This window comes from Eschrichtius robustus, chromosome 13 (genome assembly GCF_028021215.1).
Source record: "Eschrichtius robustus isolate mEscRob2 chromosome 13, mEscRob2.pri, whole genome shotgun sequence".
Taxonomy (NCBI): Eukaryota; Metazoa; Chordata; class Mammalia; order Artiodactyla; family Eschrichtiidae; genus Eschrichtius; species Eschrichtius robustus.
In genome coordinates, this window is record NC_090836.1 from 10,310,092 (window position 1) to 10,337,839 (window position 27,748).

At 42.1% G+C, this 27,748-nt stretch overlaps 1 protein-coding gene across 2 annotated transcripts in view; it reads left to right on the forward strand.

Annotated features, from left to right (window-relative positions):
- The window catches only part of BORCS5 (BLOC-1 related complex subunit 5), a 96,814-nt gene that overhangs the window by 51,877 nt on the left and 17,189 nt on the right, over positions 1-27,748 (forward strand). For both annotated transcript variants that reach the window (XM_068560690.1, XM_068560689.1), the window contains exon 3: positions 12,905-13,062. In XM_068560690.1, coding sequence (XP_068416791.1) covers positions 12,905-13,062 — 158 coding nt within the window. The remainder of the gene's footprint in view (positions 1-12,904; positions 13,063-27,748) is intronic.

A 27,748-nucleotide genomic window follows, 5' to 3' on the forward strand; every position in this document is an offset into this window, starting at 1 on the left:
TTCATTGTTAGTGTATAGAAATGCAACTGATTTTTGTGTTGACTTTTTTTTTTTTTTTTAACATTTTGGGTTTTTAAAATTTATTTTATTTATTTTTGGCTGTGTTGGGTCTTCGTTGCTGTGCGCTGGCTTTCTCTATTTGCAGCGAGCGGGCCTGCTCTTCGTTGCGGTGCACACGCTTCTCATTGAGGTGGCTTCTCTTGTTGCGGAGCACAGGCTCTAGGTGCACGGACTTAAGTAGTTGTGGCACGCAGGCTCAGTAATTGTGGCTCAAGGGCTCTAGAGCGAAGGCTCAGTAGCTGTGGCGCACAGGCTTAGTTGCTCTGCAGCATGTGGGATCTTCCTGGACCAGGGCTCGAACCTGTGTCCCCTGAATTGGCAGGCGGATTCCTAACCACTGTACCACCAGGGAAGCCCTTGTGTGTTGACTTTGTATCCTTCTACCTTACTAAATTCATATATTAGTTCTAAAAATTTTTTTTTTAATCTTTAAGGTTTTCTGTATTAGTTCTTATTATTCTGGTTCCTTAAGTTTTAATGTTAGGTTGTTGACTTGATATCTTTTTTTCCTTTTTAATGTAAGCTTTTGTAGCTATAAATGTCCCCCTTAACACTGCTTTGCTGCATCCCTTAAGTTTTGGTATACTATGTTTTTGGTTTCTTTGTCTCTAAGTATTTTAAAATTTCCCTTGTGATTTCTTCTTTGATCCATTGGTTGTTTAAGAGTGTGTTGTTTAATTTCCACAAGTTTGAATTTTTCAGTTTTCCTTCTGCTATTGATTTCTAACTTCATCCTGCTGTGATTAGAGCAAATACTTGGTATGATATCTGTATTTTGAAATCTATTGAGACTTAACTTGTAAGTCTGTCCTGGGATATGTTCCATGTGCACTTGAAAAGAATGTGTATTCTATTGTTGTTGGGTAGAGTGTTCTGTATATATTAGATGTAAGTAACTTACTGTGTTGTTCAGGTCCTCTGTTTTCTTACTTATCTTTTGTCTGATTGTTCTATCCATTATTGAGAATGGGGTATTGATATATCCAACTATTACTGCAGAACTGTCTATTTCTCACTTTAATTCTGTCAATTTTTGCTTAATGTATTTTGATGGTCTGTTATTAGGTGCATAAATGTTTACAATTGTTATGTATTTTGCTGTATTGAACCTTTTATTAATATATAATGTCCTTCTTTGTCTCTTGTAAACTTTTTTGATTTAAAGTATATTTTGTCTGAATTAGTATGACTACCCTTGCTCTCTTTTGGTTACTATATGCCTGGAATGTCTTTTATCATCCTTTCTCTTTCAACCTATTTGTGTCTTTGGATGTAAAGTGAGTCTTTTGTAGATAGCATATGGTTGGATTATCCTTTCTTTTTTAAATCCATAATGCCAATCTCTGTCTCTTGATTTGAGAGTTTATTCCATTTACATTTAAAGTAATTAGTGATGAGGAGGGACTTCTGTCATTTTGCTTTGTTTTCTTTTATGCCTAATAGCTTTTTGTCCCTCATTTCCTGCATTACTGTCTTATTTTGTGTTTAGTTGATTTTTTTGTAGTGAAATTTTAAAATTCCTTCTTACTTTCTTTTGTATATTCTGTAACTATTATATTTGTTGTTACTATGGGGATTATATTTAACATACTAAAATAATAACACTCTATATTGAATTTATATCAGATTAACTTCAGTACCATAAAAACTCTGCTCCTTTACAACTCCATCTTCACTCCTTTCAGTTGTAGATGTCACAAAATTACATCTTTATACATTTCCCAAAGACATAAACTAATAATTTTTTTAAATATATGTCTCTTAAATCATGTAGAAAACAAAGTGAAGTTTCATACCATTGTTATAAAAATGCTAGCTTTTATAATTGTCTGTGTATTTACCTTTACTGAGATATTTATTTATTCATATAGTTCCAAGTTACTGTCAAGTATCCTTTCATTTCAACCTGCAGGACTTCTTTTAGCATTTCGTGCAGGGCAGATCTAGTGGTAATGAATTCCCTCAGCTTTTGTTTATCTGGGAATATCTTAATTTCTCCCTCACTTTTTTTTTTTTAATTAATTAATTAATTAATTTATTTTTGGCTGTGTTGGGTCTTTGTTTCTGTGCAAGGGCTTTCTCTAGTTGTGGCAAGCGGGGGCTACTCTTCATCGCGGTGCGCGGGCCTCTCACTATCGCAGCCTCTCTTGTTGGGAGCACAGGCTCCAGACGCGCAGGCTCAGTAGTTGTGGCTCACGGGCCTAGTTGCTCCACGGCATGTGAGCTCTTCCCAGACCAGGGCTCGAACCCGTGTCCCCTGCACTGGCAAGCAGATTCTCAACCACTGCGCCACCAGGGAAGCCCTCTCCCTTACTTTTGAAAGATATCTTTGCTGCAAATAGAATTCTTGGTTGACAGTTTTGAATATAAAAGCACTTTAAATATATCAGCCCACTGCCTTGTGGCCTGTGAAGTTTCTGTTCAGAAATCTGCTGATAGTCTTATAGAGGATTCCTTGAATGGAATGAGTTGCTTTTCTCTTTCTGCTTTCAAAATTCTCTCTTTGTCTTTGACTTTCGACAGTTTGATTATACAGATCTTACTCAGTTTACAATGGGGTTATTTTCCAATAAACCCATCGTAAGTTGAAAATATCATAAATTCATTTAATACACCCAGCCTACCAAATACCATAGCTTAGCCTAGCGTACCTTAAACATGCTCAGAACACTTACATTAGCCTACAGTTGGGCAAAGTCATCTAATCCAAAGCCTATTTTATAATAAAGTGTTGAATATTTCATGTAATTTATCGAATACTTTTCTGAAAGTGAAAAACAGAATGGCTGTATGGGTACAGAATGGTTGTAAGTATACCATTTTGATCACATGGCTGACTTGGAGCTGTGGCTCACTGCTGGTGCCCAGCATCTCAAGAGAGTATCATACTGAATATCACTAGCCTGAGAAAAGATCAAAGTTCAAAATATGGTTTCTACTGAATGTGTATTGCTTCTGCACCACCATAAAGTCAAAATATCAAGTTGAACCATCATAAGTTGTGGACCATCTGTAATGTGTCCTGGTATCGATCTCTTTAAGTTCATCCTACTTAGCGTTTGTTGGGCTTCTTGGATATATATATTCATGCCTTTCATCAAATTTGGGAAGTTTTCAGCCAATATTTCTTCAAATATTTTCTCTGTCTTTTTCAAGAGAAAAGTCCTTTTGGGACTTCTGCAGTATGTTTGTTGTTCTGCTTGATGGTGTCCCACAGGTCCCTTAGGCTCTTTTTACTTTTCTTCAATCTTATTTCTTTCTGTTCCTCAGACTTGGCAATTTCCATTGTCCTACTTCAAGTTCACTGATTCTTTTGCCTGCTCAAATCTGCCTTTGAATCCCTCTAGTGAAATTTTCATTTCAGTTATAGTTTTCAGCTTCAAAATTTTTTGTTTCTTTCTTTTTAGGTTTTCTATCTCTTGAGATATCTCCATTTTGTTTATACCTCATTATTCTTGACTTTAATTCTTTGAACATCTTTAAGACAGTTTAAAAATCTTTGTGTAGTAGATCTGCCATCAGATCCTTTTCTGTTTCTGTTGTTTGGGACAGTTTCTGTTGTTTGTACCTTGGAATGCTTTTCTGTTTCTTGTGGGTTTTGTGATTTTTTGTTGAAAACTGGACATTGAATTTAACAGTGAGGCAACTCCAGAAATCAGATTCTTCTTCTCCAGGGTTTACTGGCTTTTGTTTCTGTTTTCTGCTTTTGTTTGATTGTTGTAGGGTATCTCTCTGCTGAGGATTAGGGCTTCCCAGATCTTTTCTGAGCCTGTACCTTTCCTGGGCATGCACAGTGACTTTCTGATTTCCCCCAAATATGTGGTTGCTTTTGAATGTTCTCACGTTCAATGTCTAGCTAAAAGAGGGGAAAAAGAGAAAAATGAAAGGGAAGAAAAAATGTACCAGTCCTTTAAGTCCCCTGGAAGTCACTTCAGCCGGAGAGTGAGGGGCCTGCAATAATGGAGGATGTGCAACAACAGTGGCCACTGCCTCCTTGTCTGTACCATCGTGATCAGAAGACCCAATCAGTGGTCAGAATACAGACCCCTGATGTTTGAAGGATAGGGTCCTTTTTGCCCACCCTGGCACCTGCAAGCTGTGTGTAAGTTGCTCACAGCTGCCTGCCACAGGGGTTGGGGAATGGATAGGTGCTGCTGTGCTAAGAGCTGAAAGTGACTGAAATTAACCAGTTTACCATCCAGGCCTTCCCCTGGAAGTTGAAGCCTTCTATAGACTCCAGAGCTCCAAAGTATAATAGTTACATCAGACAGATTCTGCCTGTGCAATTGTTGTTTAGGTGGGGAGACAGATTCCTGGTGCTTCCCATTCTACCATTTCCCCCGAATGCTCTCTGTGTTTAGTTTTTAAAGGAACTACCATATTGCTTTCCACAGTGGGTGCCCCATTTTACATTCTCACCAGCAATGCATAAGGGTTTCAATTTCGCCACATCTTCACCAGTACTTATTATTTTCTATTTGGGTAACAGCCACTCTGTTGGTTAAAAGTGGTATCTCATTGTGGTGCGTGTTTCTTTTGTTTGTTGTGTGTTTTTTTTTTCATTCCCCTAAGGATTAGTGATGTTGAGCATCTTTAATGTGTTTATTGACTTCTTTGCATCTTTGGAGAAACGTCTACTTAAGTCCTTTGCCCATTTTTGAATTGGGCTTTTGTTGTTCTATTTCATTTTAGTCCCTATTTATATCTGCGTTCTTTGTATTTAATTCCTGCTTCTTCTAGTAATCTGCCTGAGGTGTGGGATCACTTCTTTATTATTTTCTATAGTGCTGGTATATAGAAGGAGGTGCTAGCAGCAAATGTTCATATATGGTAGGGTTGGCCAGTCATACAGCCAGATTTGAAACCCTGCTTATTTGATCGTGGCAAGAGTTGGTAGTTGGGGACTTGGGGACCTTGAGAAAACTAACATGAATTGAGTACCTACTCTGTGCCAGATACTCTGCCAGGCATAACTTGATATAATTCTCACAGTACTCCTTTAATGTGCATAGTATTTAATTTATTGATGAAGGGTTTGAGTTCAGGGAAGTTAAGTGACTACCCTCACATGACACAAGTGGTAAATGGCAATCCCTGGATTCAAATTCCCAGGTCTATTTGACTCCAGAGCTTGTACTTTTTTTCATTATGTCATGCTGCCTCCCTTCCCTGGCCTGAAAGTTCAGCAGGAAAGCAAGGCTTTGAACCTGGGAACTGTTGAAGGAGGATGATGAGTTGAACCTTTTGCTTAACTCTTTGGGAGGAGATTTTAAAAAGCTAAGTTCATAATGGTGGATAGGATTCCTTGAGGATAGTGAGGTGTCTCATTTGTGGTTACTGATCATTTTTGTAAAAGCTGTATCTATTTTTGGTTGTTGACATCCGCTGTTCTTGTTTCTTTGGTACCATAAACCAGAGCCGTTGACCGTGGACAAATGGGTGCCTGAACCTAGAGGAATGAAGTGCTTTCTGTAACCTACCACAGATTCCCTCCAAGCCTGAGTGCCCCTTTACCTCCTGAGTCTTAAGAAAGGCGAGATTAAAGGGAACAGATATTTATCAGGATCCTGTATGCTAGGCAAACCCTAAAAGGGAGGTGATTATTATCCCAGTTTTACATGAGAAAACTGAGGCTAAGAGGTATAAGGTAAATTGTCCAAATTCACACAGCTCAAATAATAATGGGGCTCAAACCACATTTTCCCATGTTCCCTGTCTTAGTGCATTTGGGCTTCTATAACAAAATACCACAGATTGGATGTCTTCAAACAACGGAAATTTATTTCTCACAGTTGTGGAGGCTAGGAAGTCCAAGATCAAGGTGCTGGCAGATAGATTCAGTGTCTGGTGAGGGACCACTTCCTGATTCACAGACAGCAGTCTTTTTGCTGTGTCCTACATGGTGGACAGGCCAATTGAACCCTCTGGGGTTTCTTTTATAAGGACACTAATCCCATTCATGATGGCTCTACCCTCATGACCTAATCACCTCCCAAAGGCCCTGCCTCCTTATACTATCACATTAGGTTTCAGCATATGAATTTTGGGGGGGACACAGACATTCAGTCTTTAGCACTACCTCAATGAGAAAGTTCTTCTTTCTTGGCCCTCTGGTAGGTATTGGAAACCATTAGGAGGGAGATCCTGGGAGCATTGTTTCTCTCCACACCAAACATTGTGATAGGTTGGCTGTTTAGGGCTGTCTACACTTGCAGTCTCTTCTGCCACATAGATTAACCAAAACAATGATGGTAGCCATTCTGGGCGGCTGCTTCTCCTGGGTGAGACTGGTGTGCCTCTGAGGTGACTGAATGGAGATAAAAGTTCCTAAGGGAACCAGTCATGGAGGGCACCCTTTTTCTGAATACCCCAAAGGAATTGATCCCTAACACACATCATAAGGTCCTGTCCAAGTGGGTCAAGTGTTTTTAGACTTTTCCCTTTCTTTAAGGGAAGGTGAGAGAGTGCCTTTGAGAACTAGAGTTCATATTAGGTAAATAATACACATGGTTTATGTGCTTTTGACTTTGAAATATACTGTGACCAGCAGAGTCAAAAATCCCTTATTAGTTTGGGGGGAGATTTCTTTTTTAATTATCTGTTGCTTAATTGTACCTTCACAGTAACTTTTGTCAAAGTTACATACGTCTGCTTTCTGGATTCTGTAGGAGGAAATGGAGCTTGTTACACTGTTATCCAGATGTGAGCCCATTACTCACAGTACTCATTTCCAGTCCTGGAAGCAGCTAAGCGTCTAAAAGTTAAGGAATTCAGTTTGATAATAGCAGAGGTTAATACCCATATGGCTCTGTACTATACTTTACAAACACTTTTTTTTTCCTACCTGACATTTCAGAAAGAAAAAGATTGCTCAGCAAAATATTTTCCAAATTTCTAACCTGATGATTTTTCCACTCAACACTTTACACAAAGAGCTAGGTACAGATGGCAATTTGCTGGGTCTGTGTTATATTCAGGCTTGGTCCTCACCCATTCCCTAGAGCCCACTCTCCATTCCTGTATAAACAAAGTGGTTTCAACAAGGTCTTAGGAAATGTCTCCAGTATTTACCATTTGCAAATATGGAATCTATTAAATCATGTTTTTAACTCAATAAACATCTACTTTGTATGCATCACTGTTTTAAGCTAAAGAAGAATTAGAAAAGGGAGGGTAATGGCCGTGTGTTCCCTAGCACAGTAAAGAAGACATAATTTAGAAACTTTTATTTAACATGAAAAACTAACCATAGATATGTAGAAGAACAGAGTATTAGGGATGAAGTGTCATGATCTCTAATTTTTTTCATATTGCTCAGGAAAAGAAAAAACAGAAAGATGAAGTAGATATGCTAAAATGTTAGTTGCTGATTCTAGATGGTATCTGGGTATATATTTTTTTCTTACTTTTCTGTATGTTTGAAAATTTATGTAATAAAATGTAAAAAAAAAGAAAAAAAACGTAACCGTAAAGACCATTTATAAAACTATACAAAAGATAATTTCAAGGGGATATAGGGTTCATTCTCTGTTACCGAAGCTAAGGGTTTAGGTTATTATTAGAGTTGGTAAGTAAGAATTGAAACAGAGGTGTAAGCCTAGAGGCCCTCAGAGGCCGGGCCGGTGATGTGAATGAGTGAAGCTGGCTGTTGGGGTTGAGAGAGCAGGAGAGCACACACCTCATTTAAAGCATCTACAATTAAAAAAACAAAAATTTAATGTGCATTCAGAATAAAAACAATTCGGAGGCCTGGCAGTATGTGGTCTTCTGAAAATGAAAATATTTACCATCTCTAAATTTACCCAGCTTTCTGTCCTCCCTCTTCCTTTTATCAGAAGATATAGGAGTGGGTCAGTCATCAAAATGGGGGAGGCGGGTTCCTGACACTTGAGAGTGATGGGAAGACTTTGTACTCGTTGCCTGTAGGGTTGGCCTGGCTTGCCATAGCTCTGTAGCTTCAGGAGTAGAAGAAGTGGCCCATCTTTTTCTCTCTGTCTTGCTCCTTCTGTGTTCTGGAGCAGGATTTGTGGCAGATTTTCAGAGATTCCTGTGAGTCTAAGGAACACATTCTGATAATAGACCCACGTACCTGGGCTTTGTTTTCAGGTGATTTGGGGGAGGGTACAGTTGTGCTTTATAAGGGTGATTGGAAGTGTAATTTCTTTGACTTTGGAGTTGGCTGGGCAGCTTGATTTGAACACCTTAGTGTGCCTTCTAGACTTGGCAACTTTCCCCCCACTTCCCCCGCCTTTTTTTTTTTAAGAGGAAGAGTCAGGGGTTTGGTTTGAGAGCTAACGCTGGGTATGGGGCCCTCTGCTTCGGGCCTCTGGTGACCTGGGCTGGCCCTGGAGCTTTCCGCCTCGCCGCTCTCCAGTGCAGCCTCCGGAAATCTTCCTCACTCACCTCGGAGGGGCAGGTGCGGACTGAGACCATGCCTCACTCCGAAGTATATGTGGAGAAGACAGAGTAGGGACCCCGAGAAGCCTTTTTTTCCTCCTGAAGTCTCCCTCAGCTCACTCTTTCCTTGGAATTCCAGCAACAGAACTGCATCCTCTTAGCCTAGTTGGAGAACCTTTTATGTACCAGGGGCTATAATGCACGAGATAAAAAGTAAAACATGGCCCCTGTTCTCCCCCAGCTCACAGTTTGTTAGGAGGTTTTTTAATCACCTTGGAGAAGATACTGTTTGAAGGTATATCCAGCCATATAGGCCCTGGTGAGCATGAAAGAGAGGGAACTGGTTTTGACGGACAGAGTTGGGGATACTTGGGGTGGGGAAATGACTTTATTTATGTAAACATTTTGGAAAGGGAAATACATTCATATGGTTTAAAAAATGTTAAAAGTATACTCTGAAATTCTCCTTCCCGACCCTTGTTCTCCATCTGTCTAGTTCTTGGAGTCATTCCAGAGTTTCTTCATGACAATACAAGTAAATATGAATATATGTTTTTATTTACTTGTACCCCTCCCCTATTTTTACACAGTGGTAGCACACTCCATACACTATTCTATATACCTTTCTTTTATTTTTATTTTTAATAAATTTATTTGTTTATTTATTTTTGGCTGCGTTGGGTCATTGTTGCTGCACGCGGGCTTTCTCTGGTTGCGGCGAGCGGGGGCTACTCTTCGTTGCAGTGCACGGGCTTCTCATTGCGGTGGCTCCTCTTGTTGCGGAGCACGGGCTCTAGGCACGTGGACTTCAGTAGTTGTGGCACATGGGCTCTAGAGCACAGGCTCAGTAGTTGTGGCACATGGGCTCAGAAGTTGTGGCTCGCGGGCTCTAGAGCGCAGGCTCAGTAGTTGTGGCGCACGGGCTTAGTTGCTCCGCGGCATGTGGGATCTTCTCGGACCAGGGCTCGAACCTGTGTCCCCTGCATTGGCAGGCAGATTCTTAACCACTGCGCCACCAGGGAAGTCCATACCTTCCTTTTATTACTTAATATCTTAGGGAGATTTTTCCATGTGAGTATGTACCTCCCTCATTCTTTTCTATGGTCACATAATTCCATTTATGGATGTTCCTTGATTAATTAGCAAGCTCCCTACTGATGGATACTGAGGTGTTTGCTTATCTTTTACTATTATAGTCACTGCTACAGTGAGTACTCTTATACATAATTATATGTCATTTAGCATGTGTGCTAATGTATATATAAATTCCTAGTAGAGAAATTGCTGCATTAGAGGCTTTATGCATTTGTAACTTTGATATCTTTGCCAAATCACCCTCCATGTCAGTAACAACTTACATAAAAACCAGCAATGCCTGTTTCCTTATAGTTCCACCTAGAGAGTTTTTATCACACTCTTGGATTTTTACCTATTTGATAGGTGTAATATCGGCTTGAGGTGAAGTTTTAATTTCTGTTTTTCTTATTATGAGTGAGGTTCTGCATCTTAGAGTTGAGGCATTGGTATTTACTTTTCTGTGAAACGTCATTCATATCCTCTGTCCATCTTTCTTTTGCTGATTTTTTACTTGCCAATTTCTAGGAGCTCTTTTTCCAATAGGAAGCTTACCCTTTGTGATATGAGTAGCAGTGGGTTTTTTTTGTTTGTTTGTTGATTTTTTTTTTAACTTATACTGTTTTTTGCCATGAGGAAGCTTGTTTTTTATCTTGTTGGATATATCAGTGTTTCCTTTATGGCCTTTGCATTATCCTGGCCCACTTTTGATGGCACAGAATCATTCATTCCTCTTCCCACATTGCCTCCTCACTCTCTTTTTTTTTTTTTTGTCTGTGCTGCACGGCTTGCAGGATCTCAGTTCCTGGACCAGGGATTGAACCCGGGCCACAGCAGTGAAAGTGCCAAATCCTAAGCACTAGACTACCAGAGAACTCCCCATTCTCACTCTTTTTCTACTTCAATCCTTGATTGACGACAAAAAGCTGGTCCTTTCTTCCGAAGTCTGCATTCCTGGAACTGTATTCTTTGTCAGTAGTAGGGTAGCCCTTGATAATTTTGTTAGGAGATTTTAGTGGTCTGAAAAATCCCCCATTTGCTAGGTTACGGGCACTCTAGAAAACAGTTTGGCAGTTTCTCATAAAACTAAACATGCAGTTGTCATGCAACCCAGCAATTGCACTGTTGGGCATTTATCCCAGAGAAAGGAAAACTTACGTTTACGCAAAAACCTGTACGACGACTGTATAGCAGCTTCGTTTGTCATGCTGTACGACGACTGTATAGCCGCTTCGTTTGTCGTGTCCCCAAACTGGAAACAACTCAAATGGCCTTCAGTGGGTGAATGGTTAACCAAACTCTGGGATGTACATACTGTGGGATACTACTCAGAAATAAAAGGAACAAACTACTGATACATGCAACAACTTAGATGAATCTCTAAGGTATTGGGTAACATCTTACGGAAAAACCCGATGAACTTTTTGGCCAACCCGATATTATGTTGGGTGAAAAAAATCCCAAAAGGTTACATGTTAGCTTATTCCATTTTTGAACATTTTTGAAATGACAAAATTTTATTTATTTATTTATTTATTTAACTCTCCTTTATTCTTTTTTGATTTTAATTAAATTTATTTATATTACTTTTGGCTGCGTTGGGTCTTCGTTGCTGCGCGCGGGCTTTCTTTAGTTGCGGCGAGCAGGGGGGCTACTCATTGTTGCAGTGCGCGGGCTTCTCATTGTGGTGGCTTCTCTTGTTGTGGAGCACGGGCTCTAGGCGTGCAGACTTCAGTAGTTGTGGCTCGTGGGCTCCAGAGCGCAGCCTCAGTAGTTGTGGTGCATGGGCTTAGTTGCTCCACGGCATGTGGGATCTTCCTGGACCGGGGCTCGAACCCGTGTCCCCTGCACTGGCAGGCGGATTCTTAACCACTGCGCCACCAGGGAAGCCCCTGAAATGACAAAATTTTAGAAATGGTGAACAGATTAGTAGAGGATTGGGGAAGGCTTCCCAAGACAAACTTTGATGTGGGCGAGTTCATTCTGATGGTGCGCAGCGCATGTGCTGTTGTGTTTATTTAGGAGGACCCGTGTTGTGCCATTGGCTCTGGTGTGAGGGTACTGCTCTCAGTGGGGTGGGGAGTGCCTGAGAGCCCCAGGACCCTGCTAGGGATTCTCTGAAGTCAAAACTATTTTCACAGTAATACTTAGACATTTGCTAATTACTTTCACTCTCTTACAAGTGTACAGTGGAGTTTTTCAGAGGCTACATGATGTGGAATAGCAACAGATTAAATGCAGAAGCAAGTCTGAGAATCCAGCTGTTTTCTATGAAGCCAAGACATTTAAGACTTACAAAAATGTAAACGAGTGCCACTCTTCTCACTTTTTTGTTTTGGGGAGTAGATTTTCTTTAAAATATGTTATTTATGTTAACATGTAATGGGATTATTATTTTTTTAAATGATTTAATAAACATTCAAGAATTTTCTGTTTTAATTTTTAACAGATGAATATTGATTTAAACTACATACACAAGTGCTCTTTGGGGGTCCTCAGTAATTTCTGAGAGGGTAAAGGGGTCCTGACACCAAAAAGTTTGTGAACCTTCAGGCTGACAATAAGCACTTGACCAGAAGTCAGGAGGCTTGAGTTCTAGTCAGGACTTTGCTGTGTGACCCTGAGCACGTCATTTAGCCTCTTTCATTGGTATTTCATCTTTTGTAAATGCTAATAATTATCCGGTTCTACACACCTTAAAGAAAGGGAAGATAATTCTGTGTGAAAGGCTTTGAAAATATAACGTCCTGTTCAAATTTAAGGGAATTTAATAGTTACACAACTAAACTGATGTTGAAAGAAAATGTAAAGGTTGAGGCTTATGGTGCGTTAGTGGACATCCTGTTCACCTTTTAAATGTTTTCCTTTTTGCATCTCCTCCTAACAGTTTCCGTATATATGTATACATTCTTTCTGTTTCTCAGACAACCACTTTAATTAGTTAAAGGAATCCAGTAGGTACATCTTCCAGATTTTTCAGTCAAGAGGGGGTTTATACTCCTGATGCTTTAAATTAGTGCCGTAAGGTCAGGTGCTCTGTCTTGGAGAAATCACTTATTATGTGACTTTAGGAAAGTTACTTAACCTCGCGGCGTCTTGGGTTTCTCACCTATAAAATGGGGCTAATAATAGTTTACTTTCCTGAGCGAGTATATGAAAAGTAATGCGCAGGAGGCACTTTGCCAAGTGCTTGGCACATAAGGTGCTCCATAAATGATAGTTGCTGTGATCGTCACAGGTATATGACAAAAGATGCAAGATTAAATTTAAGCCTCTTACCCTGCCTTCAGTGAACTTGTTATTAAGCTACTTTATTCACAAGCTTATTAGTAATTTCCATTTCATTTGGTTTTATTCTTTTTTTGCTTCCAAGGGCTGTTGAGTGGCCAGACTTCTCCAACAAACACCAGACTGGAGAAGTTGGATTCTCAGCAGGTGCTGCAGCTCTGCCTCCGTTATCAGGATCACCTCCGTCAGTGTGCAGAGGCTGTTGCTTTTGATCAGAACGCTTTGGTCAAACGAATCAAAGAGGTAACTTACTGTGAGAAAATATCATGGCTGACTCAATCTTGTGATTCCCTGTGACTCCTGAGTCCTTTTCTCCTGGGGTGTAGAGCCAGTGATCCCAACTTTCTGGGAAGTAGTCATTTTCTATCTAAATGTCTTGACATCTGTCCCCATTGCTTTGAGAAGATTGTCTTTCCCAGCAGTGGAATGTGATGGTGGAAAAGAGTGGTCCATGGAGTAGACTAATCTGGAGTTTAATCCTGGTTCACCACTTATTTGCTTGGGAAAGTTACTGCACTTCTCTTGGTCTCAGTTTTCCTCATCTGAAAAATGGGTCTAACGGTAGTAATCTGCCCGCAGGGTTGAGTGAATATTAAATTGCTTAGTAAGTGTTAACTGTTATTAGTATGTGTGAAGTCCTGCCATACTGATTTGCTTTGGCTAACATTAATTGATTTCAACCCTTTCCTGCATGTAATTTATATTTTGTTTTCCAGTCGGGTATCAGTTCTTTGAGAGCAGGAGCCCTGACATCTCCCTCAATTATATTTCTCACTGTGTTAGCAGGAAAAGCTCGGTGATGCTTATTGGTTGGATAGAAACAATTATGCCTACTTAACCCACAGGGTTTTTGTGAGGAAAGACACAAGATAATTCATGTGAAAGTACTTAGTAAATGAAAGAGTGTGGTACACATGTTGAGTAATTATGAATAACATAAAGTAGGTACTCTTTTAAGCATTTAAATATATCACTGATTGGGCCACTGCATGGCACAGCTCTGGGAGCACCAAGGTATAAGTAAATATGTTTTCCAAAGTTTTCAATCAAGAAGGGATTTCTGTTCTGTAATGTCATAAAAAGAAAAGGTCAGGAGCTGTATCGTGGAGAAACCACTTACGTGAATGGCACTGCCTGGAGTTTAACAAAATAGTCCTGATCATTGACTCTGGCAAGAGAAGGTGGACATGAGGAAATACACAAGGAAAGGGTGGAGAGTAGAGTCACTGCAATTAATGATCAGTTTTGTAATCTCAAGGATGTAGTATGTCTATAACTAAGTAGTCATTAGTTATACTGATAGATTTAAATTTGTCAACACCTCCAGTATTTTACTACTTACCTTTCATAAAATGTTGTATGCATGTATGCTTCTCTCATGGACTAAATACTTTTATATGGAAAACTATTAAATATGACCTTTTATTTTGGTTGGCATCTATGTGGCCTTTCAGATACTATATTTATTTTACTACATTATGATCTAAAGAGCTTAAGTCCCAAACATGACTATGCATTGGATTATATGAATTATTATTATTGGATTTTCTTTCTTTTAATACTGAATTCTCCTCTCCCCCAGTAGGTCTAGGACATGGTCTGCAAATCATTATTTTAATAAACTTACCAAATGATACTAATGCCATTCTCCGTTACCTGGGATTTGGGAACCACTGGTGTAGAGCATTGTTTTCCAAAATAAGTTCCATAAAACTAGTTCCATGTAAAGAAGGTCAGACTTTTTGCATATTTCATAACCACCCTTGGAAAGTCACAATGCATGTTATCTTATTAAAAAGTTCTTAGGAATCTTACAGTAAAGAAAATCAGCACTTTTCAAACTTATTTGATTTCGGAACCCTTATCTTAGGTAACATCTATTAACATCTTATAGAAGTAGTGTTTTTTAGAGCATTCTTTGGGAAAATGCTTTTGTGGATGTAAGACCTTATCATTTTTGACCGTGCTAGAAATTAATTATGATATTAACTTCCATAAGATTTTAGAATAAATCAGCTTTTTAATGCTTTTCCTGTCTTCTTCTTGAAAGGTTGTCTACTCCATTCCTGTCATTTCATAGTTAGGAAAGTGTGGTACGGAGAGATTAAGTGACTAATTCATTGTCCAGGAGCTGGGCAAAGTATTTTGTAGCTGATAGTACCAGACAGAGCTCATTATACCACATTTTCAGGACTCCAGAGCAGTGTTTTTTGGCCCTGAATGAGTGTTAGAATCACCTGGGAATTTTTTCCTCCAATATATATGACGGAAAATTTTACGCACACACTGAAGTAGACAGATACCCTTCCTGTCCTCATCGCCCAGCTACTACAGATATCAGCTTGTGAAGACTCCTGTTTCATCCACACCCCGACTCCCTCCCTGCCACCTTCCTAACTGGTTTGTGTTGCAGGAAATCTCAGGCATATCATTTCATTCATGAGTATTTAAGTATGCATCTTTAAAAATAAAGGACTCCTTTAAAAACCTTTTTAATTTGAATTACTTTTAGACTTAGAGAAAAATCACAAACATAATTCAGAGAGTTCCTGTCTGCTTCTCACACGGCTTCCTCTAAAGTGAGCATCTTACAAAACCTTAGCCCGAAGACAAAACCAGGAAATGAACATTGGTACAATACCATTTACTAAACAGAGACCTTATTTGAATTTCACCAGTTTTTCCACTAACGAAAGACCCCTTCTCAAAAACACAGCCAGAATGCCCTTATCATACCTAAAAGATTACCTTAATTCATTCAGTATAGCTGAGATGCTTTGAAGAAAATACTGATGTGTAGATCTCACTCCAGAGCAATTAAATGGAAATCTTGGAAGGCTGGGTTGGTAGGAAGGAAGCTGGGCATTGACTGGTGTTCATGAACATGCTCTAGATCAGGGGTCCCCGACCCCCGGGCCCCCGTTGGGAATGGGGCCTCACAGCAGGAGGTGAGCACCAGGAAAGCGAGCGAAGCTTCATCTGCCGCCCCGCATTGCTCCTCATCGCTCGCATTACCGCCTGAACCATACCCCCGCCCCCCGCCCCCGCCCGGGTCCATGGAAAAATCGTCTTCCACGAAACCGGTCCCTGGTGCCAAAAAGCTTGGGGACCGCTGCCCTCGAGGATTGTCACGTGTGACCAGGGCTGAGCACCAGTGCCGTGGGGCATTCATTGAAAACAAAATTTTAAACTGAGTTTAAAATTCTGCTAGAGGAGGCTTGGGATTCACTTTGAGCGGTCAGTAGTGACCCAGGATTGTTACCAGGCAGAGAACAGCAGTCCCGGTATGAGCAGCACCTCGGTAGTTGTCTTAGGGCCGAGGGAGGTGAGCACTGCTTTAGATTCTTCACTGAAGACCTGTCTCCTCTGTGGGTGCAAACTCCTGAAACATACACATCCATGTGCGCTCAACTTCAAACCTAAGGGCTGAAATTAGTCACTTCCAAATGAATAAAGCAGAGGATGTAGTTCTGATCAAACACCAACTCTCTGATATTATTCCAGATGTTTCCTGGAAGTTGAGTTGCAAGTGTGAGGAAGTAACATAATGCTATATGTGTTGAAAAGTCAGGGAACTTAATAACCGTGGAGAATGTGTGTTAGTGGAAGTTAGAACCCGGGTCAAGCAGAGGCCCAGAAAGCTGCAGCACTAGTGATCACTTACATTTGGATCAAAGGGAAACATGGCTGTAACAGTTTCTGATTCAGAGAGAGGAAAATCAAGGAGTTAGCTGAGCTTTCCTATTGCTAAATTTGGATGATGCTTTTGAATAAAAAGTTGATGTTTGACAAATTTCTGTGTAAGAGAGGCGTGGAAGCCACGGGTGGTCTTCCTTCACACCAGAGTCTTGTACACTGACCACTAGTTTCCTCAGTGGCTTCAGGATGACCCTCAGCCAACCAGCCAGCATGGCTGAGCAACTAGTGCTGACCAACTTAGTGTGAGGTCCTTTAAGGGTTACAGAGAAACGTGACTGGTCCCTGCTCGCTGCGAGCTTAGTCTGGGCGAGGGCATGAAGGTACACAGAACAGTAAGGTGAAAGATACAGTGCCATCAATGGAGAGTGCTCAGTTGTGGTTCACAGCTGAAGTCCTGGGAGAGTTAAAGGTCAGGATATCCTGGGATATAGCGGGTGAGGCTGAAGCCACGTCGTAAAGGAAAACCGGGATTTGGGAAACGAATGGAGAGAAGGCGGAGAGCGCTGCTGGCTGCAGGAACAGCTGGGAGTCTCGGAAGAAAATTAACTTCGGGGCTTCCGGGGACAGTGGAGAAACTAAGTTTGTTCCAAGAAATCTCTCCATTAAGAGCCACAGATGTCGGAGCTGGAAGGACCTCAGAGACCTTCTGGTCCAGGACCCTCATGACACACAGATGCAGAAATCGAAGGCTGTTAGAGAAAGTAAGCAATTAATCCATGGTCACAGAGGAAGATAGAGGCTGAAACTATAGAATTAAAAGTGGATGAAGATTGGGACTTCGCTGGTGGCGCAGTGGTTAAGAATCCGCCTGCCAGTGCAGGGGACATGGGTTCGGGCCCTGGTCCAGGAAGATCCCACATGCCACGGAGCAACTAAGCCCGTGTGCCACAACTACTGAGCCTGCGCTCTAGAGCCCGTGAGCCACAACTACTGAGCCCGTGAGCCACAACTACTGAGCCTGCGAGCCACAACTACTGAAGTCCACATGCCAAGAGCCCGTGCTCTGCAGCAAGAGAAGCCACCGCAACGAGAAGCCCACGCACTGCAATGAAGAATAGCCCCCACTCTCTGCACCTAGAGAAAGCCTGCGCGCAGCAACAAAGACCCAACGCAGCCAAAAATAAAAATTAATTAATTTTTTAAAAAGTGGATGAAGATCAAAGGAGGTTTGGGGTGTTTCTTGCAGGTGGTATATTTGAACGTGCTTCCAGGTTGAGGGGAAGAGATGGAAGAGAAGAGATGGAGGGTGAAGGATAGAAAGGGGATTCTGAGAGTGAGGTCTCTGAGGCAGCAGGAGAGAGGGGACTTAGAGCCCTGAGGGCATTTGTTTTGAGAGAACAGGGAAGATCTAGGCAGGTTTTTAAGAGGCTGCCTGGCACAGACCAGTCATGCCTGAGGAGCCTGTGTGTTCTCGCTGAAGGAGAGGGGAGGTCATTTGTTGAGAGTGACTGTTGGGTAGCAGTACAGTTGTGAGGACCAGAGCCACTGAAGGCTCAGCTGAGGTGGGAGAACTTGGACCTTGATTTTGTGGGCAGTTCTGCGTAGTGGTTCTGAGTATGAACGCCAGAGCCTCACTGCCTGAGTTCAAACCCTGGCACTGCCTCTAGCTGTGTGACCTTGAGCAAGTTAGTTGATTCTTCTAAGCCTCAGTTTCCTCTTCTGTTACATGGGGATGAGAATACTAGTCTACTGCAGAAAGGTTCTTGTGAGGGTTAAATGAGTTACTCTATGTAAAGTATGGGACCATGCCTGCCATGTAGTAAACACTATGGTGTTAGTGCTCATTATTGTTTTAAATAAAAATGATGACTAATAGAAAAAAATAACAACAAAAAATAATGACTGATAGGGAAAAGCCTAACCTTATTGCTGTGAATTGGCCTGTGTGAAGTTTCTTGATACCAGTAGCAGCCTAAATATTGGCTCATTTTAACCTCTACTCTCAACAACCTGAGTATCACAGAGAACTAAATGGAGGCAAGACTGATCATTTATAGCCCAGGCTGCAAGCCCTGCGTGATTTCTTTCATGCCACAGATATGTGCTTTCTGGCATTTGTGTAGTTAATTTAGCTGTTTATCCTGCTCTGTGAAGAGCAAAGTGGTGCCTGGGGAACGTGGATGGTGAGAAATGTGAAACCGGATGGCAGCACGTGATGCGAGCTCGGCTTCTGGGCTGTGGATGCCTTGCCTCTTATCGTTCCTGTGATTTCTGTGATATCTCGTCGTTTCTAGTTAAGGATTCAAGTTGGCAGGCAGACACTTTCAGTTTTAGGTCACATCTGCCATTGAAATCTGGGTTACTGAAAGGTAAAGGAGGAAAGAACGTGCATCTTTCAAATGTGCGGGCTTTCACCAGCGCGGGGGCAGGAGGCAGGTGGCAAATACACAGCCCGAGGAAGACGTCGTTGAGACGTCTGGACTGGCTCTGGTTGCTATCAATGGGCAAATATATTCATGGTTTAGAATACCTTCCTAACTAAGATGAAGCCGTTAGGTTAGTTTTATTACAGTGGCTGTGTGCTTGCTTAAAGGCCTTGAGACTAAATTCATGAGTGATTCTGGTAGCCTCTGTGTTTCATTGTTAGGTGTGTTGATAGCATGCTGTCTTAGCATTAACCAATGTGAACCATTGAATTGGACGTTCAGATGGACACAGAAGAGTTGCAGTCCTTAGAAAGCCACACGATTTCCTGGGATTATGAAGACACCTCAAGTTTCTCTAATTCAGCCCTTTGGTGGCACACATGAAGAAAACAAGGGTTCCTGAGTTTATTTGGAATTTGTCCAAGGTTTTTCTCCTAGTTAATGACTAAGATGATAGAAGTCGAATCATCCTGATTGCTGTCCTCTTATCTACTTCACCATACTACTTGTGTTCTACTTCCGTGGAATCTTATCATTGCGTTTCTCTTTTTCATGCAGTAGGCTCTCAACTAGTGTTGGAAGGAGTGAGCTACCATTCATGGGCCTGCACACAGAGCCGGGCAGGGATTTCTTTCAGTCGACAAAACTGTAATGTTTAAGACCCAGCTGGAGCCATTTTCCAAGTATTTGACCCGACTTCCTGTACCGTGTTTCCTCCCATGGGACTGGGGGAGAGGCTGACCAAGGTTAAATGAGTTTCTCACAGTTTGCACAGAGAATCAGTGTTTGAACTGGCGTTAGCATTCACTCTGAGCCCCTTCGATGGAAAGCCTGGTTCGTGAGCCGTTGGCCAGGTGAGGCCATTACCCTGCCTGCCGCCTTGAACCGAATCTCCTTTAAATGACAATGTTGTTAGATTCCTGTGGCTGCTTTTAAACATACCCTGGCATTGGTCACTGCTTGCTTGACTTCAAATTGTAAAATGGGTTGGGAGTGTTTAAAGCTACAAAGTTTGAACAAGAACATTTGAGATGTTGGGCTTCTTTTTGCCGAAATACCGAGGGCAAGGCATTTCAGGAACATTCGGGGTTTCCTTTCTATCTTACAAATTACTCTGGTGTGAATTTCAGGTTGAGCCCTTAGAACACGGAGTTGTCCCCCCTCCTTGTCCTTTGGGCAGCCTTTCTTTTTGGTAAGAAGTACAGCTGGTCCCTTGAGTGGCAGGAAATCCAGATGGGGGATTGGACTTATTCTGGTTTGTCTGGCTGTAAGGTACGCTGTACAGCACTTCCTCGGGCCTGGGCCCACACTTCCTTTTCACCAGCGCTGTCCTGCCACAAGGCAGAAATCCTGGAGGAGGGCCCAATCGAGTTTATTACTTGCCTGTTGGAAATGTAGGCTTGTATTTTTTGGCGAGGCGTAAGCAAAACCCAGTTATTCGACTGCCCTGAGATTTACCTCCGTTCAGGTTCTGGATACGGACATGAAACATGTGTGAGCAGCAGCCCCATTTCCCACCTGCCCTAGACGTGCCCCCGGACAGCTGGCTCTGCCAGCTTTCCCAGTACTGGCTGCATGTGCCAGGTACTTGAGCCCCTGTCGCGCTCCCTCCCCGGCTCCTTTCCAGCCTGCGAGGATAGGCCATGTTAGAGGCCCCTTCAGCTGAACTGCAATCTGTAAGCCAGCAGGTGAGCAGTATTAAGGGCACATGGTTATAGAACTGGAAGTAGGGCCGGGAAAAGATATTCCCTGTCCTGTGTCTCTTTCAGTGAAGAAAAACAAGGAATTTTAGCACATTTGAATGTTGCTGTAATGCTTAGAACAATGCCTGGCACATAGTAGACATACAATAAATGCTTGTTAAATGAACAACTTAATATAGTCTTCAATTCTGTCAATATCTTTGTCATAGTGACTGATAAGCTTTCTCATTCTATTAGAGAAAATATAGGTTATGAGAGTTCTATTAGGTACGAGTAGGCTAGACTGCAGCTATAAATAGACTCAGAATTGTGTAATAGCTCAACTGCAAGCAAAGTTCATTTCTTGCTCACGTTCAGGGTGGATGTTTCTGGTTAGCAGGTGGTTCCTCCATTGAGTTCAGGGATTCAAGGCTTCTCCCATTTTCTGGCTCTGTCATATCCAGGGGCCACATTGCTGATAGCATCCAGCTGGCAGAAGGGGAAAGAGAGTGGAGTAGCACAGATGGGAGGTTCTCCGGGACCAAACCTAAAAATGTCACACATCACTTTGGCTAGAACTCAGTCACATGGCCACAGCTAACTCCAGAGGAGGCTGGGAAATGTAAATTTTGAGCTACATTTTGAACATCTGTGTCATCTTTGAACTTTTGTTCCTAAAATGCATCTTTAGCTCAACTTTGAGATTCACAAGGGTTGGTGCAAGGTCCCAAGGTCCCATGGTAGATTTCACTTGATTTAGGTCCTTCTGTCAGTAAAAATCAAGTGATATTAAGCAAACACTTAAGCCATTAACACTAAGTGAAAAAGCTAGTACACAACATTATATAGTTAACATGATTTCAAATATGTTAAATATCTTTTTAAAAAGATTAGAAGGAAATATGACAATTAGCTGTGGTTGCCCTTGAGTGATGAGATGACCAGTGGTATTTGTTTTTAGACTAGTTCGTTCTGTTTTCCTGTATTTTAGAAATCTCTATCTTGAACATGCATTTTTTTCCAACTTGGAATAACTCTGTTCTCTTTTTCTCACAATATATGAGCCTTATTAGGGTTCTGTCTCCTTGGCTGCAGCTTTTTGACTCACTGAGATAAGAATATGCCTTTCAGAACATTACATGCATGTGCCTCTACATGTCCACTTCATTTATGAACTCATTCAGCTCTGGGCCAGGCTCTGCTCTAGGCGCTAAGGATGTATCACTGAACAAAACAGACAGAATCCCTTCCTCCTAGGCCTTACATTCCACTGGGGAAGCAGACAGATAATAAACAAGTACAGAGCAATCCAGGAGACTCTTCCTGAAAACTCTGTCAATACCTAAAATTATCAAAAATCTTTTGACGAATGACAATCACAGTACCCAAGATTCTATCCATTATTAACAGTCTGTTCCTTGTCACACTTATCTGGATGTTCTGAACTAGAGGCTCATTTGCTCTCTCCGTTGTTACTTGGGAGGACACTTACAGAGCCGCCATACTCCTTTTAAAAACATCTCTCATTCTTTCAGGTCTCAAGGATTCCCAAAGGATTTCTCTAGGAAGTGTCCTTAGAGCTTGAGGCAACAGTTAACTTTTTTCCACCCGTGTTGACAGACCGTGCTTTGGTATCGTGAGATTTTATTTTATTTATTTATTTTTAAAAATATTTATTTATTTATTTAGGCTGCGCTGGGTCTTAGTTGTGGCATGCAGGATCTTTAGTTGTGGCATGCAGACGTCTTAGTTGCGGCATGCAGACTTCTTAGTTGTGGCATGCGGACTCTCAGTTGCAGCATGCATGTAGGATCTAGTTCCCCGACCAGCTATCAAACCCGGGCCCTCTGCATTGGGAGCACGGAGTCTTACCCACTGGACCACCAGGGAAGTCCTGGTATCGTGAGATTTTAGATGCCGTCCTGGCCTCACTCCCCAGGGCTCGTTCTGCACATGAGTAGAGAGCATGTCGTTTGTCTAAGGTCATGTGAAACAATTACTAGAGCTGCTCTTGCAGAAAGTTAAGGCGGCAGCCAACCTGCAGCCCAGAGCAAATGGGACAGTGAAGGTGTAAGTCCTCTGCAGGACTCTGAGGAGCTGTGTAAATTGAAGGATTCTTTTAGGGAGTAGAAGTCGTTTCTTTCAAATGCAGCAAGACCAACAATGGGGTGATTGCAAGATGTTATTGTAGAAGCGTGAGCATTCGTGGCACAATTACAATATAGTTTAGAAGTGATTTCTTCCTGCATTCTAGCGCACCTCAGCCATTTTCTTTTTATTAAAGTATAGTTGATTTACAATGTTCGTTAGTTTTAGGAGTACAGCAAAGTGATTCAGATATATATACATACACACACACACTTTTTCAGATTCTTTTCCCTTATAGGTTATTGCAAAACATTCAGTATAGTTCCCTGTGCTATACAGTCGGTCCTTGTTGGTTATCTATTTTATATATAGTAGTGTGTGTATGTTAATTGCAAACTCCTAATTTATCCCTCCCCCCCTTTTCCCCTTTTGTAACCATAAGTTTGATTCCTATGTCTGTGAGTCTGTTTCTGATTTGTAAATCAGTTCATTTGTATCATTTTTTTAGATTCCACATATAAGTGATAGCATATGATATTTGTCTTTCTCTGTCTGACTTACTTCACTTAGTATGATAATCTCCAGGTCCATTCATGTTGCTGCACATGGCTTTATTTCACTCTCTTTTATCAGCCATTTTCTCTTTCACCCTTGCTGATACCAAGACTCTGTCAGCACGTACCTGCCCTGCCATCTTGTAATCGTCATAGTTGTGTTCCGCAGAATCCACTCACTTTAGGTGTCTCTCGGGTTCCCACTCCCGCCCCCCACCCCCGTGTGCTCCCTCCTGCTGGACTCTGCCCACCCTCCATCTCCGCCTGGTGCATCTCCATTCCCATCTGGGTATGCCAACAGCCTGTCCAAATGCACTCCTGCTCTCACCTGGTCAGAGGGGTCTCCTGCCTCATTCCTCTCCTCGTGCCCGGGAGGTGTTCGCCGGGTAAATCTGGGTGGGGAAGTGGAGTTGTCACTTCAGCTGTCTGCACGGGTTAGTGACACAGGCCTCTGGACTCTAGGCCAGGTGCACACATGTCAGGAGAGGTCACCCGGCAGAGTGTTTAAGAGCATGGCCTCTGGCGTACCCTGAGATCTACCAGATGATTATGTTAGTCTTATCTCCATCATCAGCGTCATTGTCGTCTCTTCCTGGGTATCTCTGGTTCTTTCCTCAGGCATAGGGTACAGGATTTTAGCTGTAAAATACCTACCTCCACACCACCTCCGAAGTCTGTTCTCTACTCTGAGTCAAAAAAGGGGTTATATTCATGGCTAGTTTGGGTGCGTAAATGAGGGAATTATAGGACGCCTCATTAACCCAGTTTTACATTGCTTAGTAGTCACTTTAGCTCAGGTTTTAAAATATTGAGTGTGTCGCTTAGGTCATACAAACTGACATTTATTTCCCTTTAATCCTGGACATTGGGAAGGGGAATCCAGGTTACTGACGTGGCTCCTGGATTCTCTTCATATCCACCCTCTCCGTCTATTACCATGGCTCCTGCAGCTCCCTCCTAATGTAGAAGTAAGAGTGGTAACAGTTAAGACTGCTGTCGTTTTTTTACATGTTTACCATGTGCCAGGTCTAGAATAGGCATTTTATATACATTATCATCTACTTCTGACAGATACAGAAACCAAGGTTCAGAGACCTGAAAGGAAAATCATTTAAGGTCACATGGTTATTAAATGGTAGAGCCTGAGACTCAAATCCAGATCTGAAAACCACATGTAAGACTCCAGAGCCCATGCTTTTTCTACTGTCCTTTTCCTTTACTTCTTTATCCAAAGGCTTTTTACTTGCCAGCTCCTCTCCTTGTTTGTACCTAATGTCCTCTTTCCCTAACCCCATATTCCTTTACAATATTCCCTCCGTGGTTTCACAGCATACTTTCATATTTCAAATGCAGTCCTTAATGGGAAGCAGCCACACTTAAGGAAATAACCCTGATCACCCCACATTTACATCTTGAAGATGCCAGCTCTGCCTATTTGAGGCTAACTTTCCCACACTCCCAATCGGTCACTTTTTCGAGAAAGGGATGTTTACCGTTATCTCAGAGGACCATGGTAGCAATGAAGGTGGACAGAGGGACACCATCAGGGAAGCCGGACAGTGGTCTCGTGCTGCCCCCTCCCACTCAGGAGGGCTGCAGAGAGGGGGCTTTAATGAGAGAGAAAGCAGAGCAGGGACTTCTCAGGGAAGCAGATCTTTTAGGGTGTCTGTGGCCCCTGAGCTAGTATCAAAATCTTTCGTAGAGTGCAGTGAAAGTCTCCCAGGGGAGGGAGGAGTGGAATTTCTGCCCTTGAGTTTTGATTTTTACCCTGATCTTTTTCTCGTCTTGTTTTGCTGCCTTTCAGTGTCACTCTAGCCCTTTTCCAGGGGGAGCGGGGATGGACGGGGTGTGTGTGTGTGATCTGCCTGACTTTTATGTTTTGAGCTTTGGGACCCGCTTAAAGGTTTTGAGGTTTCTTTCCTCCCTTCCTGCCTGGACATAATGCCTCCGAGGGTAAGACGGCACGTGGGGAAGTTGGACAAGTCATAAAATAATTACTGGGCACAGTGATGCCATTCAGATTCCTGAGACCCCAGTGTCTCTTCATTCTCTTGGAGGCCCAAATAGAAGGTGTTCCTTTACTGAGACATTTAGATACATTGTTTGAACAAAGGAAACAGGGTCACTGCAAAATGTCCATTATGTGGTAATCAATGCCATTCAGTCTGTGGTGTAATTAATGAAAACACTGGCGACAGTCTGCCCATTGTTTGTCCCTTGCGCAACAGGAAATGGCAGACTAATAAGGAGCTGGAGAAGGCTTATGTAATTCCAGAAGGACACAGAAACTGTGCACAATTGTGACTGACATCCTTCTAACTGCAGGTCTAGGCCCACCTGAGAGGTTCCTCTTCCGGAGGGGCATGGGGACATTTGATTTGACCCTGTCATTTGATTTTTTTAAAAATTTTATTATTATTATTTTTTAAATTTATTTTTAATTTTATGTATTTTTTGGCTGCATTGGGTCTTTGTTGCTGCTCATGGGCTTTCTCTAGTTGCAGCAAGCTGGGGCTGCTCTTCATTGCAGGGTTCAGGCTTCTCTTGTTGCGGAGCACAGGCTCTAGGCGCGCGGGCTTCAGTAGTTGCAGTGCGTGGGTTCTAGGGCATGCGGGCTTCAGTAGATCTGGCTCACGGGCTCTAGAGTACGGGCTCAGTAGTTGTGGCACACGGGCTCTAGAGCACAGGCTCAGTAGTTGTGGCACACGGGCTTAGTTGCCCCGTGGCATGTGGGATCTTCCCGGACCAGGGATAGAACCCATGTCCCCTGCATTGGCAGGCAGATTCTTAACCACTGTACCACCAGGGAAGTCCCTGTCATTTGATTTTGACATCAATTCACAATAGATTTTTGTGTTCCTTATGGCCAGAAATGGTGTCTTGAGAAACTTTGTTTTATTCATTTATTTCTTTTTTTATTAAAGTATAGTTGGTTTACAGTGTTGTGTTAACTTCTGCTGTACAACAAAGTGATTCATATATATACATTTATATATATATATATATATATTTTTTTTGGCTGCATTGGGTCTTCATTGCTGTGCGTGGGCTTCCTCTAGTTGTGGCAAGCAGGGGCTCCTCTTCGTTGCGGTGCGTGGGCTTCTCATTGTGGTGGCTTCTCTTTGTTGCAGAGCACGGGCTCTAGGCGCACAGGCTTCAGTAGTTGTGGCATGTGGGCTCAGTAGTTGTGGCTCATGGCTCTAGAGCGCAGGCTCAGTAGTTGTCGCGCACGGGCTTAGTTGCTCCGCGGCATGTGGGATCTTCCCCGACCAGGGCTCAAACCTTTGTCCCCTGCCTTGGCAGGCGGATTCTTAACCACTGCGCCACCAGGGAAGTCCCTACATTCTTTTTCACATTCTTTTCTATTATGGTTTATCACAGGATATTGAATATAGTTCCCTGTGCTATACAGTAGGACCTTGTTGTTTATCCATTCTCTGTATACTAGTTCGCATCTGCTAACCCCAGACTCCCAATCCATCCCTCCCCCACCCCTTTGGCAACGGAAGTCTGTTCTCTACGTCTGCAAGTCTGGAGAAATTTTGTTTTAGATCACAGTTGTGACACACAGTTAGAACTCATTTGACAAGGTAGAGCTAGCTATGGAAAAGTTGGCAGTAGTGTTGTGTGGTGGCCCTTCAATCAGCAGATCTGGAGCCCAGCCCTGGCTCTGGCAGTACCTGCTGTGTGGACTGACCCACTCTGGGGTGGCCTCCCTCTGTAAAGTGAGGGGGGTGGGATTGAATGATCTCCAAGGACCCCTGCAGCGCTAAAATTCCATGTTCTGAGCCCCCTCTGTGAAGTCAAGGATTGTGAAATGCTTATACAAGTGAAAAATCAGAGTACAAAGTGTACAAGCAGACTTTGCCAGTGAAAATGTCATTCAAGTTTATCTGCTAACAAATAGTTTATTCCCTTTGGTTTCCTCTTAGTTTTTGTTTTGTGAATGTTCACATTATGTCTGGAAACTTGTTCTTTTTGTTATTAAAAAAAGAAATGGTGGTTAAATTAGAAACAAAAGTGTTCTTTCATTCTACTGGAAAACTGTAAAACTTGCCATTTAAATTCATCTGTCAAGAATTTCAAAAAGGTCCTGAACACATTGCCCAACATGGTATATATTTAATTGAAATGAATTGATATTTGAGTTAATGAGCTCTGTAGAAAAGGTAGGCGAAGATTAGGCTAAAAAGCATGGGTTTGAATCCTGGCTTCACTGCTAGTACAAGCTGTGTTACCCTGGACACATTTTTATGATCTCTGACTCCCTGATTCTGCAACTCTAGTAGGAGAAGGGAATTTTCCCCGTAGGCCTATTGAGAGGAATAAAGATAACGTATGTGTAGTACTAGTACAATGCCTACTTAATTGATACTCAATGAATAGTAGTTGTAACTGTTATACATTATTTTATGACATTAATTAAAATATCTAGGGAATTACTAAATATTATATACTGTGTTCCACCTTCCTGGTCATCCTAGTATACTATACATAAATTGCTAAAAGAAACAGTCCCACTAGTATGGATTTCAGTTTT